Source organism: Mastigoproctus giganteus, chromosome 12, assembly GCF_048544385.1.
Source record: "Mastigoproctus giganteus isolate SK-2022 chromosome 12, ASM4854438v1, whole genome shotgun sequence".
In the NCBI taxonomy this organism is placed as follows: domain Eukaryota; kingdom Metazoa; phylum Arthropoda; class Arachnida; order Uropygi; family Thelyphonidae; genus Mastigoproctus; species Mastigoproctus giganteus.
Window position 1 is genome coordinate 179473199 of NC_143586.1, and position 24466 is coordinate 179497664.

Below are 24466 nucleotides of genomic sequence, written 5' to 3' on the forward strand. Positions count from 1 at the left end.
ATGGTTACCTGGAGAATACAGAGAGTGGTTATCAATGGACAATGTGTTAGCGGAGTTCCCTAGGGTTCAGTGCTGAATCCAATGTTGTTTTTAATACAGTAAACCCTCGCTATTCGCGGGGGTTATGTTCCTGAGAAATGCCGCGAATACCGAAAACGCGAATACTGAGTTATGGCTCCCATAGTAATAAAGGGTTTCCGTTCCAAAGTATGAAATATATAAGAAAAACTAGTCTAAAATTTTGTCTATGTATGTATTATATGTACATAGACAGTACGTAGTCAAATGCAAGCATGTGGCATTGAAATGAAAATAAGAAACAATTTAATATTAAATGTAATATTTATTAGAAATTTCAAACAAATCTTTCAAACCAGCGCCTTTGCTAGCTAAAAAACTTATCCCACCAGTGCTATCACCAGTTTTGCTAAAGTGTTGATAAAGGAGTTTTGCCGTCTCACGAATGATGAGTGAACTTAATGGAATTTTATTTTGAGTTCGGTCTTCTATCTACAGATTTAAAGCCTTTTCCGTTTTTTCTAATTTAACATCACGAGTTACAGAGCAAATTTTTGAAGCAATTAGCGCGTTTTCACGTCACTGACACTATGGCGGATTTTTTCCTTCTGATTTCTAGATTGATCGTACTGTTGACTCATTGATTTTATAATGTTTTGCCACTGAGTAGACACTTTCATCATTAGAAATTTTGTCTAATAACTCAATTTTATTCGCTAATGTCACCACCTTCTTTCATCTTTTCACATTTCCCTTGTTATTCGTAGCCATATTTTTGTACGGGTTAGAAAGAACTTGTCCACAATAAAGTCACTTTCTTCCGTTAACACGCTCGAAAAAGTCTGTTTTACACTGAAAAAGGGAGATTTATCACTTTTGTAAGCATATCAATTTATAAATTTATTCAATTTATAAGCATATAAATTAAAAGCAAACGACGAAACCTTCCATGACAAGCGCATAACACATACTGAACAAGGAATAGCAAGAAACATCCACGCCGGGATTTTCTCATCCCCCCCCCCCACCCACTGAGCACTGTTTTGACTGGGAAAGATAATTTTAGCCACGCCCAATTTTTTTTTTTTTTTTTTTATGACGGAAAATATTCACGGCGCTTTAAAATTCACATTTTTTTAGGTTTCATTTTATATTAAATCAGCGATCACGAATACAGATACCGCGAATAGCGGGGGTTTACTGTATTTATAAATTGAGGCTCAACGTTCGTCCAAGCTAGCGTACGGACGCCTTTTTAGTGCTCCTGGATAGTGAATAAAAATCAGTGTTAAAACAGTTAGTGAAACCAAAGGGATACAAGATTCGGATAGCGCATCAAGCGGTGAGTTAAATGAGACCTAATTTGTAACTGCCAGACAAAAATTCGCGCTTCTGCGAACATTTAAAAAATTCCGTTCGAAAAAATTTGCTTGGCCTATACTTAACATGGAAACCGGAAATCAGCCAACAACAGAATTTTGACTGGCAGTTTATAATTTTGAGGCGGCCTTACTCACACAAGCTGGTGGCGACTAAGTGCCTTTAAATTTTGGAACACTGGGAGGCTGATAGTGATGATGGGGACACCTTTATTTAATTGTAGTATCAATAGCCGGCCTTAAAAGATGAAAATTTTGGCTATGCCTACTCACGTAGAAAAATAGAATCAACAACGGTGGCCATACTGCCTTCTTCCCGGCTGCCCTAACAAAGGAACTGGCGGGAACCACTAAGATAGCCACGGTGACGTCACGGGCTGGGGTTAACTCCGTCACCCCAAGACTCCCCGCCCAGTTGCCAAGACAACAGCTACACAACATGGCTGCCCCCATTGAAGGTCGCCATCTTGCCTAACGACGAACCTTCGCAACAGAACCTGCCCCTATCACAGCATCGGGACCTGACAATTGGCCTATATTTAAGTATGAATGAACAATACTATTAGGAACTCAGCAACTGTCAATGCAATCCCAAGAATAAACACCTAACATTTACCGCTTACGCAGTAGATAACATACATGTACACTGAGGTGCCACAAAAATAGTGCAAAGTGAAATTTTCATCCCCAAAGAACAAATGATGGTACAAAGAACCTTAATATGTGCCATAAGTTCCCTACCACAGGATCAACTGGCCTAGTCCATCCAACACAGTAGTAGTGCTGTCCGGGCCATTTTGGGCTATACACCGATTGAGTTTCATCCAGGAAGAACCTGGTAAAATTAGTGCAAACCACAAACAACATAACTTTGCACCCAATTGATCTAGAGGGACCAAACTAAAAATACACACATAAACAGAGAGGCTCTTTTGAAGGCTGCCAGTCACGCCCCCTAGCGGTATAATTCTTTTACCCAAAACTACTCTTCTTATAAATTACTCCCACTCCTAAACTAAATCTATCCCATGGAGGAATTGGAATCGAAATCCTCATCCCACATAACTATGCCTTGTAACCTCACCCTGTACAAGGATATCTTAGAGCCATATCAAAAAATGGATAAAGAGCTCCGAGCACCAAACACGGATCTTAAGGAGAACTCTCCTTTCAGGGGTGATCCCAAAGACAGAATCCTGGTCGAGGAATCTGATGACTCCTTCTCTAGCCCCACACGCACTGTCTGCTCTAAATTTAACTGGATCTATGAGCTTAGAACCAAACTAAGAGAAATACTCAAACTGAACTCATCCTCACTTTCTTACGCAAGTGCCTCTGCCATAGAAGATATCTTCGACACCCTGGAACACAAGGTCCTGGACCTCAGCGACCGACTCAGTGAAAAACCTACTCCCTCAGTGACACCACCCCAACCACCACAGCAAAGAACATACGCTACAGTGGCTACACCTGCCAAACCAACGAATGCACCAGCAGAAACCCAGCACGTTGTGATCATCAGGCCAAAAGAAAACTCAGACCTGAAAAATAGTGAGGAAATAAGAAAAGAAGTCATAAACAAACTGAAAGATGACTTCAGAAACATCAAAATTAAGTCGGTGAGAAGAGCCAGGGACAAGGGTCTCATAATCGAAGCTGCCACGGCATCGGACCTAGATTCCCTAAAGAAAAGCAAAAAATTCTCGGACCTGAAACTGAAGCTCGAAACCCCTAAGAAGCTAAATCCCAACCTAGTGATATATGACATACAAATGGATACCAGCGAGGAGGAATTCCTCCTGGATCTCTACCACAAGAATCTGTCAAACCTTGATATAGACTACGACACCTTCCTCACCCAAACAAAACTCCGCTTTAAAATGAAGGCACGCACAAAAGGCTGCCTACACTGGGTGCTGGAGGTCTCAGGGCTTATAAGGAAACACATCATAGAGGCAAACAAGGTATTTCTGGGCTGGTCAGCCCATGGTGTCAAAGATTTTACAGTAGTTTCCAGATGCTTCAGATGCCTAGGCTATGGACACAGTTCCAAGACCTGCAAATCCTCTGTAAATACCTGTGGGCACTGCGGTTCCCAGGGCCACCTTGTTACTGATTGCCCTAAGAAGGACTCCCCCCCATCCTGCCCTAACTGCAGAATACGGAAAAAGGATACCCAACACTCATATAAAGACCCTGGTTGCCCTGAATTCCAACGTGCCCAGGAGCAAACTAAGTTAAGGACAAATTATGAATAATACACAAATAATCAAGACAAATCCTAATGACTGTATTAATGTACTGCAACTAAACTGCCAGAGAGCACGCAACGTCATGAATGATCTCTCTAGAACCATATCTGAACAAAAAATCACTATCCTGGGACTACAAGAGCCCCACTCGGTCAGGGGCACCCTAAAAGGCCTCCCATTCGGCGCCAAAATTGTCTCATCATATCCCTCTACCACTGATATCGGCGGCAACGCAGTGACCAGGGTCTGGGCGGCCCTGGTTGTCATGGACCCACTGATTACAGTCACCAAACTGAACGATCTATGTACAGATTTCTCCGCATGTGCCTGCCTGGAGGGCTCTTTTGGCCAAGTATATATGGCCTCCATATATATGAGATGCAGTCAGAATTCTCAGCCAATTGAACCCTACCTAAATTACATAGAACAACTACTCTTCCGACTCCATAACCTCCCAATCTTAATCATGACGGATGCAAACGCAGCCTCCACACTGTGGAACAGCCCCACATCCAACCCGAAGGGAGATCTTCTAGAGGAGTGCATTATTAAAAATAACCTGACAGTCCACAACACAAGGGGGCATCCTCCTACCTTTGTCAGCTCAACTGGGCAGTCATACATCGACATCACGCTCTCCAATAGATCCTTTTCGCTGAATCTCTCTAACTGGAAGGTTCACCCCTCCTGGTCCCCTAGTGACCACAACCCAATCACATTCATGCTATCCACACTGCCCACGACCCCCTCCAGGCATCACAACTTTGACCTCCCAAGATTCAAAACAAAAAACGCCAACTGGGACCTCTTCGATAAAACACTTCTCCAACTCGCAAATAACAAAGTCATTTCCAGCCTTCCTCTACCTGACTTGCCTGAAATGGTAAACAAAATAACAGGAATAATCACTGAGGCATCAAAAGCCTGCTTCCCAATCAAGAAGAGACACGCCCGCGCAGTCCCCTGGTGGACTCCCAGCCTTACAAACCTAAGAAAAGAACTCAAATACAATAGGAAAAACTTTCAAAGAGCCAAAAGGGACTCCCTCCAACCCACGGAGGTCTCAAGACTGTACTTACATTATAAGGAAACAAGGAATGAATACTTCAATCTAATACAGAAGGAGAAAAAACTTGCCTGGGAGAGGTTCATACAGCGCTCCCTTGCTAATGATCCATGGGGCATTCCCTACAAACTACTTGCGGGAAAACTCCACCCATCCACTCCCAATACATCAATTTTGACCTCAAACACCACTGAGACTCTCTCCTGGGGTTCCTCCATTGAGGCTATACTAGATGAAATCATATATCAGGACGTAACAGTCCCTGAAAGCACGGAACAGACCAATCTCAGGTTCCAACATCTCAACTACTCCAGCGCCACGACGGAGGACCCCATTAACCACATGGAAATAGAAAATGCAATCCGCACCTTAAAGGATGGTAAAAGCCCTGGACTTGATCTTCTGGAAGTCCCCATCCTCAAAAGAGTATGGAAAACGTGCCCCCCTCTACTACTGAACCTATTCAACTCCTGTCTCTCTAAGGGAATTTTTCCCACTTCATGGAAAACGGCGAATCTAAAAATACTCCTCAAATCTCCAGAAAAGCCTTTTAACCTTGCATCATCATATAGGCCAATTGCCCTTCTCCCCTTTCTCGGAAAAATTTTGGAAAAACTTCTCGCTGCACGCCTTAAAATATATTATAATGGCAAAAACCTAAATTCTTCATCTCAGTTTGGATTCACTCAGGGCAAGAGTACCTCTGATGCACTTAATCTGCTCCTGTCCACGGTCAATAGCTCTCGGACAAAATATGTCCTCGGCATCTTCGTGGACTTCAAGGGGGCGTTCGACACCTTATGGTGGCAGAGCGCCCTTGCGAGGTTCAGGGAGGCTGGGGTCTCTTGTCCACTCTACAAATTACTAACTAGCTACTTTGAGGATAGGTACCTTGTTGTCACATCGGGCTTTTGCTCGGTTAAGAGACAGGTCACCAGAGGCTGCCCTCAAGGATCAGTACTCGGGCCTGTCTGTTGGAACGCGGTCCTGGACGGCTGGCTAAATCTCCCTCATGGAGATATCACACCAATAGCCTACGCAGACGATCTTGCCCTGATACTCCCTGGCAACTCACGTTCTGAGCTTGAGAACAAAGCCAACTCTATACTCCAGGACCTTTCATCCTGGAGCCATAACCATAAACTCATTATATCTACAACCAAGACCAAGCAAATACTCCTAAAAGGAAAATTAGATATCAACAGGCCTCCCACAATCAAACTTATGGACCAGAGCATCACTTCTGTTACAACTTACAAATATCTAGGCATTTGGATTGACAACAAGCTGTCCTTTCTCCCACATATCAAGTTCCTCGTGAAAAAGATCAGAACAATTGCTGGCTGGCTGTTAAACATTTCACGCTCTTTGTGGGGAATAAACTCCTCCACCCTTGCTCTCTACTATTCCTGCCTTTATATCCCCATTGTTTGTTACGGTGCCAGTGCTTGGGGGCATCGAGTTCTACACTCCCAAATCAAAAAGTATCTGCTACAGACGCAAAGAATCTTCCTACTTGCCACCTGTCGAGCCTGCAGGACCATCTCCACAGAAGCTCTACAGGTTATCAGCGGAAGGCTCCCTGTGTATTACGACGCTATCTTCTTCTACCTGGCCTTTAATCGCAAGATTGGCCGACAGGCCTCCATCGGGAACTATACCTTCAACCCGGAGCTCTCGCCCAAGGAGGATAAAACCCGTCTATACAACCAGTTTACCTCAGACTGGCAAAATACCTGGCATACCTCTCACTTCGGACGAGAAACATACAAGTTCATTCCCGAGGTATATAACCACAGTAAAAATCTACAGTGGAAGAAATACAGTCTGACCACAACATTTCTTTTAACAGGACATGGTAGTATTAACACCAGACTTCACAACCTTGGACTGGCCCCCACTCCACTCTGCCTTTGTGGCTCGGAGGAGACGGTGGAACATCTGATCCTCAATTGTCATCTCTACACAGACCTCCAGCAACCCTTACTCCTAGGTGCAAACGTAAACAATGCAGCTGACTTTCCAAAGCTCATAGCCTCTAAAGCTTCGTTACACCTCCTCTCCACATTCGCTGAGAAGCTATTTAAAAGAAGAAAAACCCTACAAGGAACCCAAGGACGTGATTAAAAGAACGGACTACTGTCAACAAACAACCATGTTTGTATGCAAAGGCACAAAGACTTGGTTAAAGCCTTAAGAGACTAGGTTGCAGCCATTCACACAAGCAACCTTGGTTGCTTTATTGACATAAAAGACCTGGTTAAAGTTCTACCTAAATTCTGATTGATACGGTTACTAGTGCACATAGAAATAGATACTATGCTGGTGAATGGAGAGGGAATGGCAGGAAATGCCAATCACTCTTCACACACGAGGCTGTAAAGAGAGAGTCTCTCCACTGCCCAATGTGAGCAGCATGTACTTAGGAAAACATATAACAATGCACCCTACTGTTCAGGACCTACGTGTATAACAACTGAACACTTTTTTTTTTTTTTTTTTTTTTTTTTTGTGTGTGTGTGTGCTTAGTTGCTGCTAATCCACTCTTGGTCAGGATTGAGCCCTGCAAGAGACAGAGAAATAACACAAGAAGTAAAAATACAACATGAACTTGGTTATAGCCCTAAAGGACTGGGTTGAAGCCATTGGCAAAAATTTTTTTTTTTTTTTTTTTTTTTTTTAAAGCTTCTCGTCCATTTCTCTCCAGGTCAGGATTGAGCCCTGCAAGAGGCAGAGAAATATGCACAGTACAGTACAGTACCCTTACCCTGTTTAATAAGAATTGTTATTTTATTTATTTATTTTTTTTTTTGTTGTGTGCTTAGTTACTGCTAACCCACTCTTGGTCAGGATTGAGCCCTGCAAGAGACAGAGAAATAACACAAGAAGTAAGAATACAACATTGAACTTGGTTATAGCCCTAAAGGACTGGGTTGAAGCCATTGGCTATAAATTTATTTTATTTTATTTTTATTTTTATTTTTTTTTTTTATTTATTTATTTTTTTTATTTTTTTATTTTATTTTTTATTTTTATTTTTATTTATTTATTTTTTTTTTTTTTTCTCCTCCTCTCGCGCTCCTCACTCTTGGACAGGATTGAGCCCTGCAAGAGACCGAGGCACAAGGTTTTTTTTTTTTTTTTTTCCTCTCGCGCTCCTCACTCTTGGACAGGATTGAGCCCTGCAAGAGACCGAGGCACAATGTTGGTTTTTTTTTTTTTTTTTTTTTTTTACTCCAAAGAGGTCCTAGAACCTCCTTTAGTGAAAGCTAGACTCCCTGGGGCGCCTCCACGTGGCTAGGGACGGGAGTCAGGATGCAGGATATATGAGTTCCTGCCTCCTGGCTGCAAAGTCTCCAGGTGCCGGCATACACACACAACAAAACACACACTCAGACAAAAACCTCCCCATACACACACAGGCCGGCTTAAAAACTTACAGGAAAAATCGCGGCAATAGGGGAAACCCTGGAGGCTGCAGACTACAAAAATACTTTGTTACTTTGTATTTATAAATTATACATGGGCGCCTCTGTAGCCAGGTGGGAAGGAGCAGCAGTGCGTAGCACACGCTTCTTGATTAGACCGGGGTTCGAGCCCGTCACCACCAAATACGGAGGATGTGGAAAGGTCAAGAGAATGACCACCGCATATCCCGGAGCAATATGGCCTTAGTTGCTAATGCTCCTAAAAACCAAATAACCTAAATTATACTGATGAAGGTATATTAGGCTTAATGTCTAAGTTTGCAGATGATACAGAGGTTGGCAGGGTGGTCAACAATGGTCATTAGGGTGAGCTACTGTAACAGGATCTAGGAAAATTGGATTGATGGGCTGAGAAATGGCAGATGAAGTTCAACACTGGCAAATGCAAGGTACTGCACATGGGTAGCAATAACCCCAGAGTAATTTATCAACTGTGCAGTACAACACTCAGGATAGTGGTGAATGAAAGACCTGGAGGGTAGTTGTGCATTCAGGTATGAAATTCTCTGAGTAGTGCAAATGTGCTGCCAGCACAACTCATGGGGGTTTTGTCAATGATATACAGAAACTTTGCTAGCAGGGATAAGGAGGTGATTATCCCTTTGTACCTTTGTATAAGGGACAATCACCTCCTTATCTCTGCATGAAAAACAGGTGCAGAGAGGGGCAACCAGATTGGTGAAGGACATAAAGGGTGCTCTTACCTAGAAAGGCTTCAGTTCTTGCAAATTTTAGCATCTGAAAACTAGATAACTACAGGGAGATCTGACGGAGGTGTTTAAAGCCTTGAATGGATTGAGTAAGCTCAATGTGAAGGGTATTCTTCCACTTGCTGAGACTACACACATGAGAGGGCATAAATTCAAAATGAGGAAGGTTGGTTGATTGGAACAGACTTTCCTCTATTGTGGAAATGGTTGAGTTGAATAAATACAAAGAACTAGACAAATTCTTGGAGGGTATGGGTTTTTTTTTTTTCCCTTGACTGATGCTATATAAGCTTTCTTTCTTGCATCATTTGTCATTACTACTACTACTACTACATACAAATCCATATCTTAAGGGATACCTTAAAGGTACAAAAATAAATGCCAGTTGTCATTTATTGCTGCAATAAATGCCAGTTGTCATTTATTGCTGCATATTGGTGCCTAGTCTCCAGCATTTATATGCTGGAGACTAGGCACCAGCGAGGTGATCTGATAGAGGTGTATAAAGCCTTGAATGGTTTGAGCATACTCAATGCTGATGGGATTCTTCCTCTAGCTCAGAATAATCACCTGAGAGGGCCTAAATTCAAATTGAGGAAAGACAGATGTAGGATAGACGTGCGGAAATTTGCCTTTAGCCAGCGGGTGGTTGATAGCCTAAATCAGTTTAAGGCTCAGCTGGACAGGTATTTTGAACGAACAGAGGGGTGAAGTGGTTTTTTTTTTTTTTTTTTTTTTTGGCTGATGCTGCATAAGCTTGCTTTCTTGCATCAAATGCCTCTACTAATGCTAATTACTACTCCTTTCAAAATAAAACTCAATTTGCAATACTACATTTGATTTCAATAATGTGAAGATATTTGCTAAAAATTAAAAAAAAAGTAGTTAATGAATATTGCTCTATGATAATGACAATAAACATAAAAAAATTACCATTTATTAAGAAAAAGAAGGCTCCAGTTTCATTAGCTACTGCTCTAGCAATGAGCGTTTTACCAGTGCCTGGTGGGCCATATAACAGAATTCCTCGAGGAGGCTGTAAAAAAATATTTCAAATTAGTCCAAAATAAAGGCAACTATTATTATATAAACACATAATTTGTATACTTTCTTTTTAGGCGTGAATTCCTTTTTCTTTAGAAAAAGGAATTTTTTTCTGCTGAAAAATGTGCAAATGTAGTTTTCTTTGGTTAGGTATCTTGTGGAACCAATGTCAGTACTTGGGACTTCATGGGTTAGAGCAGCGTTTCCCAAACTGTGTTCTGCGAGACATGAACAAGCACTCCGTGAAAAATTTGTAATTAATACTTAAAAAAATAAATAAATAAAATAAATGAATTTTTGCATATTTGTATATACACCACTTTTATACAATTCTATTTTTTAAGAATTTTCTTTTGGTTATTAATACACTGGCATCGACTAATAATCAAATAGACCGTGGAACACTATTTTGGCAGACTTTTGCATATAGAAGTATGTATAGAGGTAATGACATCTATGAAAAAGTAGCAATGTAGTGATCTAATATGCCCTTCGTATGTGATTTAGCCTGGAGTTCACAGTTGAAGGAGAAGGGGAAGTGAACCAATATCATAACTAAACTCACTTCCTTGTATACATTTTTTTTTGATAATTATTAGTATTTCAAAATATTATTAAAAAAAATGATCACGGATTTGTGGTTGATAAAAGGAACTTTAAAACGAGAAGAAAGTATAGTAAACCCTTGCTAATCTGGGGTAATGGAGGGAGAGGTCATCCGGATTAGTGAAGCAAAAGATAGTCCTAAAATAAAAAAAAAAAAAAAAAAAAAAAAAGTTAGATAGGTAGTGTTGATGAAAATAAATTTTAAAAAATACAACTGTAGAGCCTTTATTTAAAAACTATCAAAAGACAATAGATTTATCCATCTATCAATGGATAAATGTACAGGCAACCCTCGTAACGGTACTTCAACAACACGGTTTTGCTCTAACACGATGGATAAACTGCAGCAATCCTTGCAAAACATGGTACTTATATAATACAGTTTCGCTCTAATATGAGAATTTCAGCAAACCTTGCATAACATTATTTTTGAGCTTTTGTGCGGGGAAAACCCTGCTATTATGTTGGATGTAATTTTTCAACATTTCCACTCTTATTTGAATCCTCGCTGTTGATGGGAATTCAATTCCTTGTATTTTATTTTGTTAGGAAATCCCTGTGTTATGTTCTGTGCTATTATACTTGTGGAAAAATCTAGATTTCAAAGTTTTATTACTATTAAATAGCATTCCACGACATCCAAAAGTTGAGGTTGCTTCTACCACCACAGTTATACCAGGTTAATACAACCTCTTTCATTCAGCCATTAGATCGAGGCATTATATCCGCCTTTAAAACTCATTACATTAGAAAATTATTACAATAGACTGGAAAAAATTGATTCTGAATCTATTGAAGTAATGGAGGCTTGGAAACATTTCTCAATTGTGGACTGTAACAGAATCATAGCTTTATCGCTCAAAGAAGTAAAACTGTCAACGTTAAATGCATGTGGAAAAGTGCACGGCCAGAGTCACTTCATTCAGGAAATATGGTCGAACTGGAAGAAAACAGAATCGGCGCGATAGTAGAACTTGCTATGTCAGCAGGAAGGCTTTGATGATATGACTACTGAAGTGCTCGTGGGTAGCACAGTTGACAGAATCGCCCTCCTCCTCCCCACACCGGGTAGAAGAGACCCGAGTTCAAATTCTGCTGATGATGGGAGAAATTTTTATGGGACTTTTTCACAATGTGGCTGAGTTAGTTGGGCTCAGGCAAAGATAGCATGGTTTTTTCTCCCAGAAACTTTGGTTTTACATCCAATCAAAACAGATAATATATGGAGAGCAACATGGCCTAAGCCACCGATGCTCCCAAAAAAAAAAAAAAAAAGATGATTACTGAAGACGTTGAAGAATTACTGGTAGAAAAAGAGGCTGGCAAAGCAGATTTGGTGGGAATGGCATTGGAAGTAAACCAAATCAATTCAGAGGATGATAGCTCAAATGAAAATTCTAAACTTCCAAATTTTACACAAAAAAAGCATACACTAAAAGGCATAACGTTAGCCAAGCAATTAGAATCTTATTTTTTGAATGCAGATTCTTGAATGAAAGGAGCCAAAAGTTCAAAAATGCTTAGTTCCATATGATGAAATTCGCAAAGATTTATCAGGCAAAAGCAAACAAAACCAGATTACTGATTTTTTTTAAAAGAGAGTAGAAGATACATGAAATCTAGAATTATGTATTTTTGTTAGCTTTGGGAATATAACCCCCTTTTTTGTACCTTTTCTTAGTCCTGTATAACACAGTTTCGCAAAACACGACATTTTATAGGAACCTAACTACTGTGTTATATGAGGGTTACCTGTATTGTCTTTTTATACATTTATCAGGTGGTGCTGGCATCGCACGGTGATGCCACTTGATCGTTGCTGAGTATACCACTTATTACAGCTTCTTCCAGCAACACTTTAGGCTTTTTTAATGTCAGTCTATTTGATACACTGATTTTATTACTCTCCACATAGAATTTTAAAGGAAATGTCTTTATAAATGGTTTTTGTTTATTAATATCTGACACAACCTGTTGGCCAATACCAAATTTTTCAAGATTTTTTTTTTTTTCCTCCATGAACACTATTTTCAAGTTGTTCTATCACGTTGAGCTTGTTAATGATAGTTAAAGTAAAATGTTTTCTTTTTGTTTCACTTTAATTCTTTAGAACCAAGAATTATATAAAATATGTTAACTTATGACATATGTATAAAGTAGTACACAAATGAAGTGATATAAGCAATAACATCCGTCTCACTCAGAGTCAACAATGATACTGAACAACATGCATCACAAAGTAATGTTAGAGAGCAGTCGCGCTAAGAATGTGAAAAATTGCAAACTTCACTTTTCTCTGTTTGAAGATTAAAACATTTAAGAAAAAGTGGCATTTTTTTTCTTCACAAATGTGGTTGTTAAAGGGACCAAAAGAATGCATATCAATAGTGAGTTGTGCAGTCAAGATCCTGAGTATCGTGCTTCTGTAACGTGAATTTAGATTTCACCAAACTCATTCTTCCAGATTCTGCCCCTGAGACTTCTCTCATTTTTCCCCCCTTAGTATTGTGATTATACATTTTATTAACTCATTTTTCTGGGTTGTGCCCCTGAGATTTCTTTCATTTGTTTTTCTGAAAACTCTCAAAAAAGTTAGTTAAAATTGACTATAATAAGTGAAATTGGCCATAAGTTGTTTCAGATAAATAGAATTCTGCTGTATTTGCAATTTTTTTTTAAATATCAAAAGTATATGGGTAACAGTAACACTTGCACACAGAGTTATTGTTTGTTCCTGCAACAACCAATATTGGAAAGCAGTTCTGAGAGCAAACATGTTTCAAAAGAAAGGGAAAATATTGCTAGGGAAACTAAGTAAACTCGTTGAAGGGGTTCCAGGTAGTAAACTATACAACACACTAGTCTTAACTGTATATACAGTATGTTAAACAGGTCATCAATTAAACGAGCAAATTCAAACTCTGGGATAAGAGCAAATAACACTGGCATAATAGGACTAACAGAAACATGGAAATAGGGGATGATGATGAATTCCACTATACTATTTATAGTGCATTTAGGAGGAAAGAAGGGATGGTGGGATTCATGCTTATCAAAGGCAGCCTGAGTGTGAGAAAAGCTAGGGCAGATTCAGGAGTTATGCACTCTAGTACAGAAACTGTGGTGTAAGGTAGTCGGAAGCAAAGGTATAATGAGAATTGCAGCAATCAATGGAATAGAAGATTTTGAAGATTGATGAGAACCTCTACATGAAAATGTAATAGGTGATGGTGTGCGAATGACTTATTGTGGGCAATTTCAATTTTTCTCTAATGATGGGGAGAAAAAGTGGGAGGGAAATTCACCATGGGGATAAATTTTTAAATCATCCAGATAATCACTTGGATCAGCATGTGAAGAAAGTATTACGGGCAAGAATATTCTAGATCTGATCATTATCCCAAGAACAAGATGAAACCATAGGACTGAGTACAGGAATCATTAGCAGGGAGTGATTATAGTGCTATTTTGGAAGGGAAATTGCAGTTCTTAAAGACAAAGGAATGGGTTTTAATTCCAAGAAATGAGATTCTAGATTGCCTCTATCAACTGGACAGATAGGACACAGAGCATGAATATATTAAAATATTATATCTTTAAAGCTACAGTCGGAGAAGTCACGAATGCATATATCATTAAGAAACTACAGCATGAGGAGGGTGCAGAGATGAGCAGAAAAATATGGCATAAGATATTGAATGATGAACAGTACTGAAGAATAACAACTACAAGTTGACCCATAGCAGTACTACAGAAAATAGACGACAAAGGCAGATTACAAGAAATCACTACCTAGCAGAAAAAAGCACGGGGGAAAAAAAATCTCTCGTATATGTGAATAAACAGAAGAGAGAAAGTGAGATCAGAACAAAGAGCAATATGTGCAGGGCAAGTCTTAGATGACTCAGCTGATTTGCAAATGCACACATACTTTGCAGACAAAAATTATATTTACAGACAAAAAAAAAAAAAAAAAAAAAAAACACCTCTTCATAGAGGGAGAAACTGTGCAAGTGAAAACAGGAAATGTGAAATTAGTGATGCTCAAATTTCAATGTTATTAGAAATATTTCTGAGCCTAAAGACAAGTAAGGCTACTGGATGCATATACTCAGAAACTGAGGAAAGTAGCAAGAGTATTTAAATAAGATTAACTATAAGATCATCAGTGGACTCAGATTCACTTTTATTTATTATTATTATTTTTTTTATGAAAACCACAAACAAGAGGTATTAGAACTTATAGTACTTAGTACTGTGCTTGGGTTGGAGGTTGAGAAAATGAAAGATATTTGTTGACATTAGATTTGAAGCAAAAGAGAAAACCACGCTTTTTAGAAGGGGAGGAAGCAATATTTCTAATATGCTTGTGCTAAGAGAGAGAGAGAGAGAGAGATTAGAAGTCAGGGTAATCCCCAAAGGAGATATATCAACTTGCATAGAAATCGGAATGTCACCAAAGATAAGCATAGAAGCAGAAGAATCCTTTTTGCGATATATAGGACAAGGCCGAGTTTCAGAAGGATTGCAATCAACTAAGTTGTCTTTGTCCCACTGGAGAATTATATGGAGATCAGCATTTAAGGAATTGGTAGCGGATATTTGAGAAGTTGAAGCTGATTGAGCAGGGCAAGGTTTATCAAACTGGAAAGTGGAATGCAACGTGCTATCATTGGCAAAATTATGGATAGGATTTCCAGTCAAAGGAAGAAGGTCATTAATATACAAGAGGAAAAGAGTGGGGGAAAGAACTGAACCTTGGGGCACACCAGCACTAGTGGAGAAGTTATAAGACAGAGAGCCATCTACCATAACTCTAAGTTCGCAATCAGAGAGAAAACTGAATAACCAAATACAAAAAAACAGTTGGCAAAACATAAGATGGAAGCTTCTTTAGAAGACATTTATGCAAAACATGATTGAAAGCCTTTGAGATGTCAAGAGCAACTGCTTGTGTTTCACCCAACTTTTCCATTGAATCTGTCCATAAATGGGTAACATAGGCCAGAATATCACCAGTGGATGAACACTGATGGAATCCATACTGGCAATCGTTGATCAGACAGAAGGTTTCTAGGTAGTTTAAGAGTTGGCCGTTAATTGATTTCTCCATTACTTTAGAAAGAGTAGAAGTAATTGCAATGGGACGATAATTGGATGGGAGAGATTTGTCACCCTTTTTAGGAACTGGCTGGATATGAGCAAATTTCCAAGCAGAAGGAAAAACATCTTTGGAATAAGGAAGTGAAAAAAAGTGGCAAAGAACAGGAGTGCAGGTTTTGAGAACAAGTGGAGAAATATGGACCTGGAGCTCTCTTAGCAACAAGATTCGCTAAAATGCTCGTGACATCCTTTTGACGGAAGACCACAGGAGGCATTGAATGGAGAGTGTTTTACCAAGATCATTAATACATGAGTTGGAAGAAAAATGGGATGCTAGCAGGTCAGTTTAATCCTTGGCTGAAGTGACAACAAAACCATCTGGTTTGGACAGAGGTGGGAGCAGAGATGGGCAAAAGCTGCGGCCAATAGCTTTGGCAAGAGACCAGAATGCTCGGCTACCATTAGGGCAAGAAGCAAGTTTTCTACTTTTAGCCTGTTCAAACCCTAGTTTGGACTGATTAATAACTGCTTTACAATTGTTGCGAGCTTTGGTGTAGGCAGAAAATGAAACTGAAGAATTAGAAACAAGCCAATTACGATATGCAACTTTCTTCTCTTGAACAGCCTTAGCACATTTATTGGAAAACCAAGGTTTAGATAAAGGGTTCCATTCCTGCAAGAATAATTTCACTGACATGATCTGAGCAAATGTTGACATCTGAAGTTTTGAAACAGTAATCCAACCAAGGAAAAGAAATCTCGCAGGTCATCCCATTTTGCATTCTTGTAATGCCAAACAACACGAGGTTGGGAATAGCCATGAGATAAAGGTTCCATTGGAGAAGAGACAATCACCAAGTTGTGATCTGAAATGCCTAAAGGACCTCTTACTTCTACTGTGTACTTAGAAGAGTTGTTTGTGAGAAAAAGATCAAGTGCGTTGGCTGTATGATTAGGATTGTCCAGTATTCTTGTAGGTAAATGAACAATCTGTGTAGGGCCTCAGCAACAATCTGTTCAAAAGCCTCAGCATCTCAACCAGCTGGGTCGGTGTGACTAGAAAACGGAAGCCAGCTAGAGATGGGAACGTTAAATTCACCAAGAAAAATTACCTCACTGTTAGGAAAGTTGGACTGTAGAAAGTCAAAGAGCTCCAAGTGATTAGTGGAGTTGGGAAAAGGGTAGAGACAACAGATGAATTTGACACAATGAGGTAGAGAGATTTTAAGCCAGAGAAGATCAAATTGCCAAGTCTCTGACAGGGAATATCAGAACAGACATATGCACAAGTACCACCTTTGAGGCGAAAGGAATCATACAGCAAATAATTTGGGCATCTGAGATAACTGAGATTCTGTCAGAAAAAGTACATGTGGTTTGGCTGACTGCAAGTGGAAATGGACATCGTTGAGATTAGAATTGAGATCACGCATATTTGTGAAATGAATTAGGAAGTGCTTGGGAGGTTTAGATCTTTTTGCAGATAAGTTTGCTCTATTAGTTTGACAATTCATGGTGTATCCAATAGTGAGAAAAAGTGGGTGGAACATGTTGTATGAAGTAATGAAATTTTTGTATATGGTGTACACATGGTAATATGCCCAGACCCTTGACATAACGTGGCCTCGACAATGCTCCCCGCATACACACTACTCGGACTCCCTCCAGTCACTATCTGGCAGAGTAGAGGTAGCAAGATTATACACTAGCTGATCAGGAAGCCTCCTAAAGAGTTACCAATAGGTTCCGTCCGGTGTACTAACTAGTGGCCGGCCTGCGAACACCATTTTAGAGCTGTACCCTCGAAATGTAAGGAATATTGGATAATGCACCTTCCCATCACATGGACGGGAAGGTGCATTATTTAATAGAAGTAAAACTTTGCCAGTGTTTCTTTCGGTTTGTCTTTTTTAAACTTCAGGAATAAAAAATATTTGTAAACCAGTCTTGGAAAACGAAACATCCATCCAAGCATTTTTTTTTTGATTTTTATACAAAACAGGAAAATCAGAAAGATTTTTAAATGCCTTCAGTTTTTTTGACTTACTGATAATGATCACGGGCAATCTGTGCATTCCAGTACTATTTGCACACATGGCAATTGTAACTCGCTCTTATCTCATCTTAAAACCAGATGCAGACATTTCTCTTTTTGTGGCTAGGGTTTTTCTCGGTAATGCTCATCATAAGAAGCCCATCTCATCAACATTATAAACATCTTCTCTCTCATAATTTGCTATAGCCGAAGCAAAACTTACTTTTAAAGGACGCTGCTGCCGATTCGTCTGCAGAAAATTTCTCGCCTTGAATATCTAGTTCCCATATACGGTGTCTCAATTTAAAGTTTTTCAACCAACCTGTGCTTCCATTAAAATCTTGATTACCTCTTAAGTTTCAATTATAATCTAATGCTTTTTCACACAACATTGGTCCAGACACTGGCTCACCTAAACTTTGCTTCTGAAGAAACCAAAAATAAAGTGCTCTCTCTAAAGCAGTGTTTTCAGGTTTTGACAGTTTTTTTTCCTTCTGCTAGATCCTCCTTCATTATCCATAGTCGACACAAATTCTGTTATAGAATTGGAATTTTTCTTGATGTCGTAAACTCTTGAAGTCCCCACTCTTTGTCGAGATTTCCTAAATTTTCACGTTTTCTAATTCTATTAATAATTTCCGTTTTTTGTTGCAATGTTAAAACTAAGCGCTTTCTTTTTGTTATCATTTTACCATAGAAAACTGAGAAAAAAAATAATAAATCGCAGTTTCAGGCCAATATTATCCTTACCAAATCTGGAGCTGAACTAAATCTGAAATTCACTCATGGTTTCCAAGAAAACCCATTAGTCTCCGATATTTTTCTAAAGCTCACATAGAATTGTAGAAGTCACAACCATAAAACAATAAAAACAATTTGTATGTTTGGTTTTTATTAAGCTTTTTTGTTTATACAATCTGTTATAATTGGGTAGTAAGCTTGATCTTGTTGCATTTGCCATAATATCGATACAGTAGCTGGAATTGTGCATGTTTTTACGTTATTATGCTAAAATGTGTACAATCTACTCGTCATTCCTATATCTAAACTTTGTAAAATTTTTACTCCGTTTCTCGCTTGAGTGTTGTGTTATTGTGCTTGCCATGTGCTTTATTATTGATTGACCCTTATCTTTTTTAAGGTTTTAAATTTCACTCCCGGAAAAAAAAAAAAAAAAAAAGTCAGTGACAACTTATAGAAATAAATAAATTAAACATAAGCAATGTCTCAAAGTGCCTCAGTCATCTTTATCAAAATTATTAAAATCACATCACACATTAAATACTAATGTGATTAGCAAAACCAGAAAAAAAGGAAGCATGAAGGGAAATGCCAAACAGTAAATGAAGCTCTATTCGTTTGGTTCAATGCACCAACCAATTCATGCACCTCATTTAATACACCAATCAATCATAGCATTCTTCTTCTTCAAAAAGCTAATTATTTTCCTGAAATGCTACACTAAGAGTTTAAGGTGACAGATGGATGGCTGACAAGATGGAAGGGGAGGCATGATATTGTTCATGGAGAAAAACAGGATTCCGGTGGTTCTGTAGCTGACAACTGCTGAAAACCTCTTGACAAACTGTGTTAACCACTTATAATCCTGAAGACATTTTTAATATAGATGAAACAGGGTTGTACTGCAGGGCTATCCCAGACCATTGCATGATTTTTAAGAATTCCTCTGCATCTGCAGGAAGGAACATTAAAGACAGGATTATATTCTTTTAACATGCAGGTTGACGGAAACAATCAAGATGAAGACATTAGTTATAGGCAAGAGTAGAGCGCCTAGATGTTTTAGAGGAATAAAACAGCTGCCTGTTGAATCTGTCAATAACACCAATGCTTGGATGGCATCTAGATATGCTGTCTATATTCAACAGGCTGGAAGTGATGGTAGTTGTTTTATGGATTAGGGATTGTTTTTGTGGAAAGCCCTGGGCCCTGTTATCACCATTAATCAATGGGAATGCCCACCTTTCAATCATTGCAGGCCACCCCTTTGCAGTGACAGTTTATCCATCTATCAACAAGACAACACACCAGGTCAGAAGGTCCAGCAGGCTGAAAAGTGGTTTCAAGAGCTTGACAACGAATTCTACCCTCCCATGGCTGCCCAACTGAGCTTGTTTGAGACATACTAGAAAAGGACAATCAATACTATGACCATCCACCCAAGAATGTACAGGTATTATTGAACAAATTGTGCAATCCGTGGGTTGCACAACGTGTTCAACCATAGCACCACCACCACCACAGGACACCTTGGGGAGTCCAAGCCAAGGCAGATGGCGCCTCCATAGGCAGGTGGGCAGGAGCAGCAGTGCGTAGCACACGATTCTTGATTAGACCAGGGTTCGAGCCCATGACCACCAAATATGGAGGATGTGGAAAGGTCAGGGAATGACCACAGCATATCCGCAGAGCAATATGGCCTTAGTTGCTAATGCTCCTAAAAACCAAATAACAACAACAACAACAACCAAGGCAGCCCACACAAAGTATTATACAGTTGTGTTTCTAATGCACAGCCAACTCTGTATATATATCTAGCATTTTGTTTCCTACATTACATATATTTTATCTGCTGAGAATAAGTAACAATAATTATTTGAGGTAGTGCAATACATAGTAAACTACTGTGAAGGTAGTCACAGTATGAGATACAATTACATTGATGCCATTTATTGCAATTCACTATTACAAACAAAGAATAGCGCATTTTTACTGAATGTTCTATTAGTGTATTTTTGTGTAAATACATCATTGTTTACCCATAAGTAGTGTAAAGGCATCATTTGATTTTAACTCATATTGTGGCTACCTTCACAATGAGATACCAGATATTGCACTACTTTGAATAAACAAAGTTTTTCTAATAGAGGAGACTATTGTCAGTGGGCACCACCACCCAGACGGCACCACTTCAGAGCTTGTTGGCTCACTCATCGATTGCAAAGTTAATTCCACAATATGAGGGATGCCAAATGGTGTAGGTAATAAATAATAATATTTTTAAGGCTAAATGTACAAGACATAATGTTATGGGTTGAATTTAACTATATAATATTGGTGTAAATACACCATAGTTTTTACCCACAAGTTTTACATTTATATTACATAAGTAATGTAAAGGCATCATTTGATTTTATCTCATATTGTGGCTACCTTCACAACGAGATACCAGGTATTGCACTACTTCAAATAAACAATGCTTCTCTAATAGAGGAGACTATTGTCTCCTCTATTAGAGAAGCAAGATATTGTATCCTCTATTAGAGAACCGTTGTTTATTTGAAGTAATGCAATACCTGGTATCTCATTGTGAAGGTAGACACAATGAGATAAAATCAAACGATGCCATTAAACTTATGGATAAACTATGGTGTATTTACAACAATATTTTATAGTTAAATTCAACCCATAACATATGTCTTGTGCATTTAGGCTTCAAAAAAAAAATTGGCGTATTTTAAATTTGTAAAGTATTATGCATTGTGGATTTATTATTTTTACTAAGTAACTAATACTATGTACACCTTTTTGGCATCTCTCATATTGTGGAATTATACTTCATAACTGGGTGGTATGATTGCAACACCAGGGTGCTTGCCCACCCACCGACCGACCGACGACAGGCCAACAAGCCTTGAAACTTTGTCATCTGGGTGGTAGTATCCACTGAAAATAAGTAACAGCCTTCTCCATTGGTGATGTATTACTTATTCGAGGTAATGCAATACATGGCAATTCGTTCTGAAGGTAGTCACAATATGAGATACAACTAAATTGATGCCATTTATTGCAATTCAATATTATGAATGAAGAACAGCATATTTTCACTGAATGCTCTATTAGTTTAATCAAGCTACATACATAATATTTCTTTAGAAATGTTATGCCATTCTGTTTTTCTTATGGTCCATTTTGCTTTCCTTCTTAAGAAATCTGAAGTCTCTTAAGAAAGAAAGGAACTTAACACTGAAACCTAACCTTATTCTATTGTTTAAGGTATATTATGATGGACACTGCTCAACGTGGACTAATGTTATTAGTGGAGTTCCTCAGGGTTCAGTGTTGGGTCCGTTGTTGTTTTCGGTGTTTATGAATGATATTGATGATGGGATATCAAGTTTAATGTCCAAGTTTGCAGATGATACAAAGGTTGGCAGGGTTGTTAAGGACACCACTGATGCTATGCTGCTGCAATACGATCTGGAAAGGTTGAACAGATGGGCTGAGAGGTGGCAAATGAAGTTTAACATTGACAAATGTAAAGTACTACATATGGGAAACAGTAACCCCAGAGCAACATATCAACTCTGCGGTACTACACTGACAGTGGTGGAGAATGAAAAGGACCTGGGGGTAATTGTGCAGGCAGATATGAAGTTCTCTGAGCAGTGCAGACGAGCTGCAAGAGTAGCTCATGGTGTCTTGTCAATGATATACAGGAATTTTTCTAGCAGGGATAAGGAGGTGATTATTCCCTTGTATAAGGCAATGGTTAGGCCACATCTTGAGTACTGTATATAGGTCTGGAGGCCTCATTTCAAGAAGGATGTAGAGCTGCTGGAACGGGTACAGAGAAGGGCAACAAGATTAGTGAATGGAACAAAGGGTTGCTCTTACAAGGAAAGGCTTAAGTTTTGCAAATTACAGAGTCTGGAGGACTAGGCACCGGCGAGGTGATCTGATAGAGGGTATAAGGCTTTGAATGGTTTGAGCATGCTCAATGCCAATGGGATTCTTCATCTTGCTCAGAGGGCATAAATTCAAATTGAGGAAGGACGGATGTCGGATAGATGTGCGGAAATTTGCCTTTGGCCAGCGGATGGTTGGTTGGTGGAACCGACTTCCATCACTTGTTGTTGAAGTTGATAGCCTAAACAAATTTAAGGCTCAACTGGACAGGTATTTCGAGCGAACGGAGGGGTGAAATGGGAGTGGTGTGTTTTTTTTTTTTTTTTTTTGGCTGATGCTGAATAAGCTTGCTTTCTTGCATCATATGCCTCTACTAATGCTAATGCTAATGCTAATGATAGAAAAGTATAAAAGTTTTTAGAAAACAATACTATGGAAAATTTACCTTCACTCCAATGGCTCTAAAAAGACTAGGATGGCGCAATGGCAATTCTACCATTTCTTTTATCTGAGCAAGTTGTTTTCTGCATCCTCCGATATCATCATATCCAACAGCATTTAATGTTTCTTCTTCTTCCTAATTTTTTTTTTCCAATGTAATTAAAATTAGACAACCAATGAAAGATATAATTATATAACATATACAAAACAAAGTTGCTTACTATCAGTAATCTTAAATATTCTTTTTTTTTATTTAAGAGGTGCATGGGGGTGAAGGCGTATCAAGAAATGGAAATTCGTGAAATAACGAGCACTTAAATTTGTGTGGAGTGCAATCTACCTTTAATTTTTTAAAGAAATATATATTATTCTCAGATGTTTTCTGAACAACTTATTCAGTGATAGCAAAACTGGTTATGATGATAATTGCTAAGTTGTTAATCTTGATTACATACTTCTTATTTGTTAAGGTTAAAAGTTAACTGATTAATTAACAAATGGCAGTTAGTAAACAGCAGGTAAAGAATTAAGTTTTATCAGTTCTATATAATCTTAAATACGTTATTTATTTGGTTAATAAGTTTAATAATAGATCAATTAACATTACATAAATGGATAATTGTGAATACTTACAGTCCTGTAATGGTGTCCTTATGATACATTCAGCCACACACACACACACACACACACACCCCCCCCCCCCAAGACACAGGTTTTAAATTCAGCAAGAGTAGGGATTTGGATGTTGTCGGATTAGACATCTGTTTGGCGGGCTAACCTTTGTGAATGTCTTAGTTGTGCGGTGGATTCAAGATACTGTTGGGGGGTCAGAATATACTTATTGTGTCATTTTTTTGCCTGCTCTAATACTTTGCTTTTGAAAATATGTATATGGTTAATGTCTATCTGCATGTCTTTGTTTTGGTTAATATTATTTGTTTGCTATGCTAATAATGAATGATTCTTTGTATAGTCTGTGTTTTCCGTAGTGGCCAATGTTGAAATACCACTGATGATCCTTGCATCAGATCTAATTTTGTTTTTTGTCGTGGATTATGTCATATTTATGCTCTAATTCTTTTAAACAATCTTTTATCCCACTTGTCCACCATATGATTTTTTGAAATTGTATACAGGGTGTTCGTTGCCAAGAGTATTTGTCAGGGGGTAAAGCAAGAGAGAAGGAGGGCTATCATATTTTTAATGGTGTTAGTACTTGTAAACCTGGTGTACAATCCATATTTTTTTGCTAAGTTTTAATCTTTATTCACTAATTTGAGGGACATAAGGGGCGGTAATATACTCTTTCTTTTTCTGATTCTTTTTTTAGATAGATGCCCATGTGTTGAGATATTTCTTTTTTGTTGTTTTCATTATGAGTTGTTGTGGATACCCATTGTTGCTAAATATCTGAGGAATTCTATTGATTTCTATATTAAGTGCTTGATTTTTACACCGTCTATAATCTTAAGGATGAAACTTTTAAGAATACGTACATCTGTGTTCATGGGATGATTAGAATTAAAGTTTATAAATAGTGCCTGTTGGTTTCTGTATATTTCTATTTAGAGAGGCAGTTCTAACAGTGAAGTCTGTAACTACAGATCGGTTAGCCTAACTTTGGTGGTAGAGGAAAATAATATTTTAATAATATTTAAGGGATGGGTGTGATTT

The 24466-nt window shown here is 38.6% G+C and overlaps 1 protein-coding gene across 1 annotated transcript in view; it reads right to left on the minus strand.

The window, feature by feature from the left end:
- TER94 (Transitional endoplasmic reticulum ATPase TER94) overlaps positions 1-24466 on the minus strand; it is a 351159-nt gene that overhangs the window by 212343 nt on the left and 114350 nt on the right. The window contains exons 6-7 of the mRNA XM_090386402.1: positions 22797-22928; positions 9847-9949 (exon numbers count right to left, since the gene is read on the minus strand). Of these exons, the coding sequence (XP_090242528.1) occupies positions 9847-9949; positions 22797-22928 (235 nt within the window). The remainder of the gene's footprint in view (positions 1-9846; positions 9950-22796; positions 22929-24466) is intronic.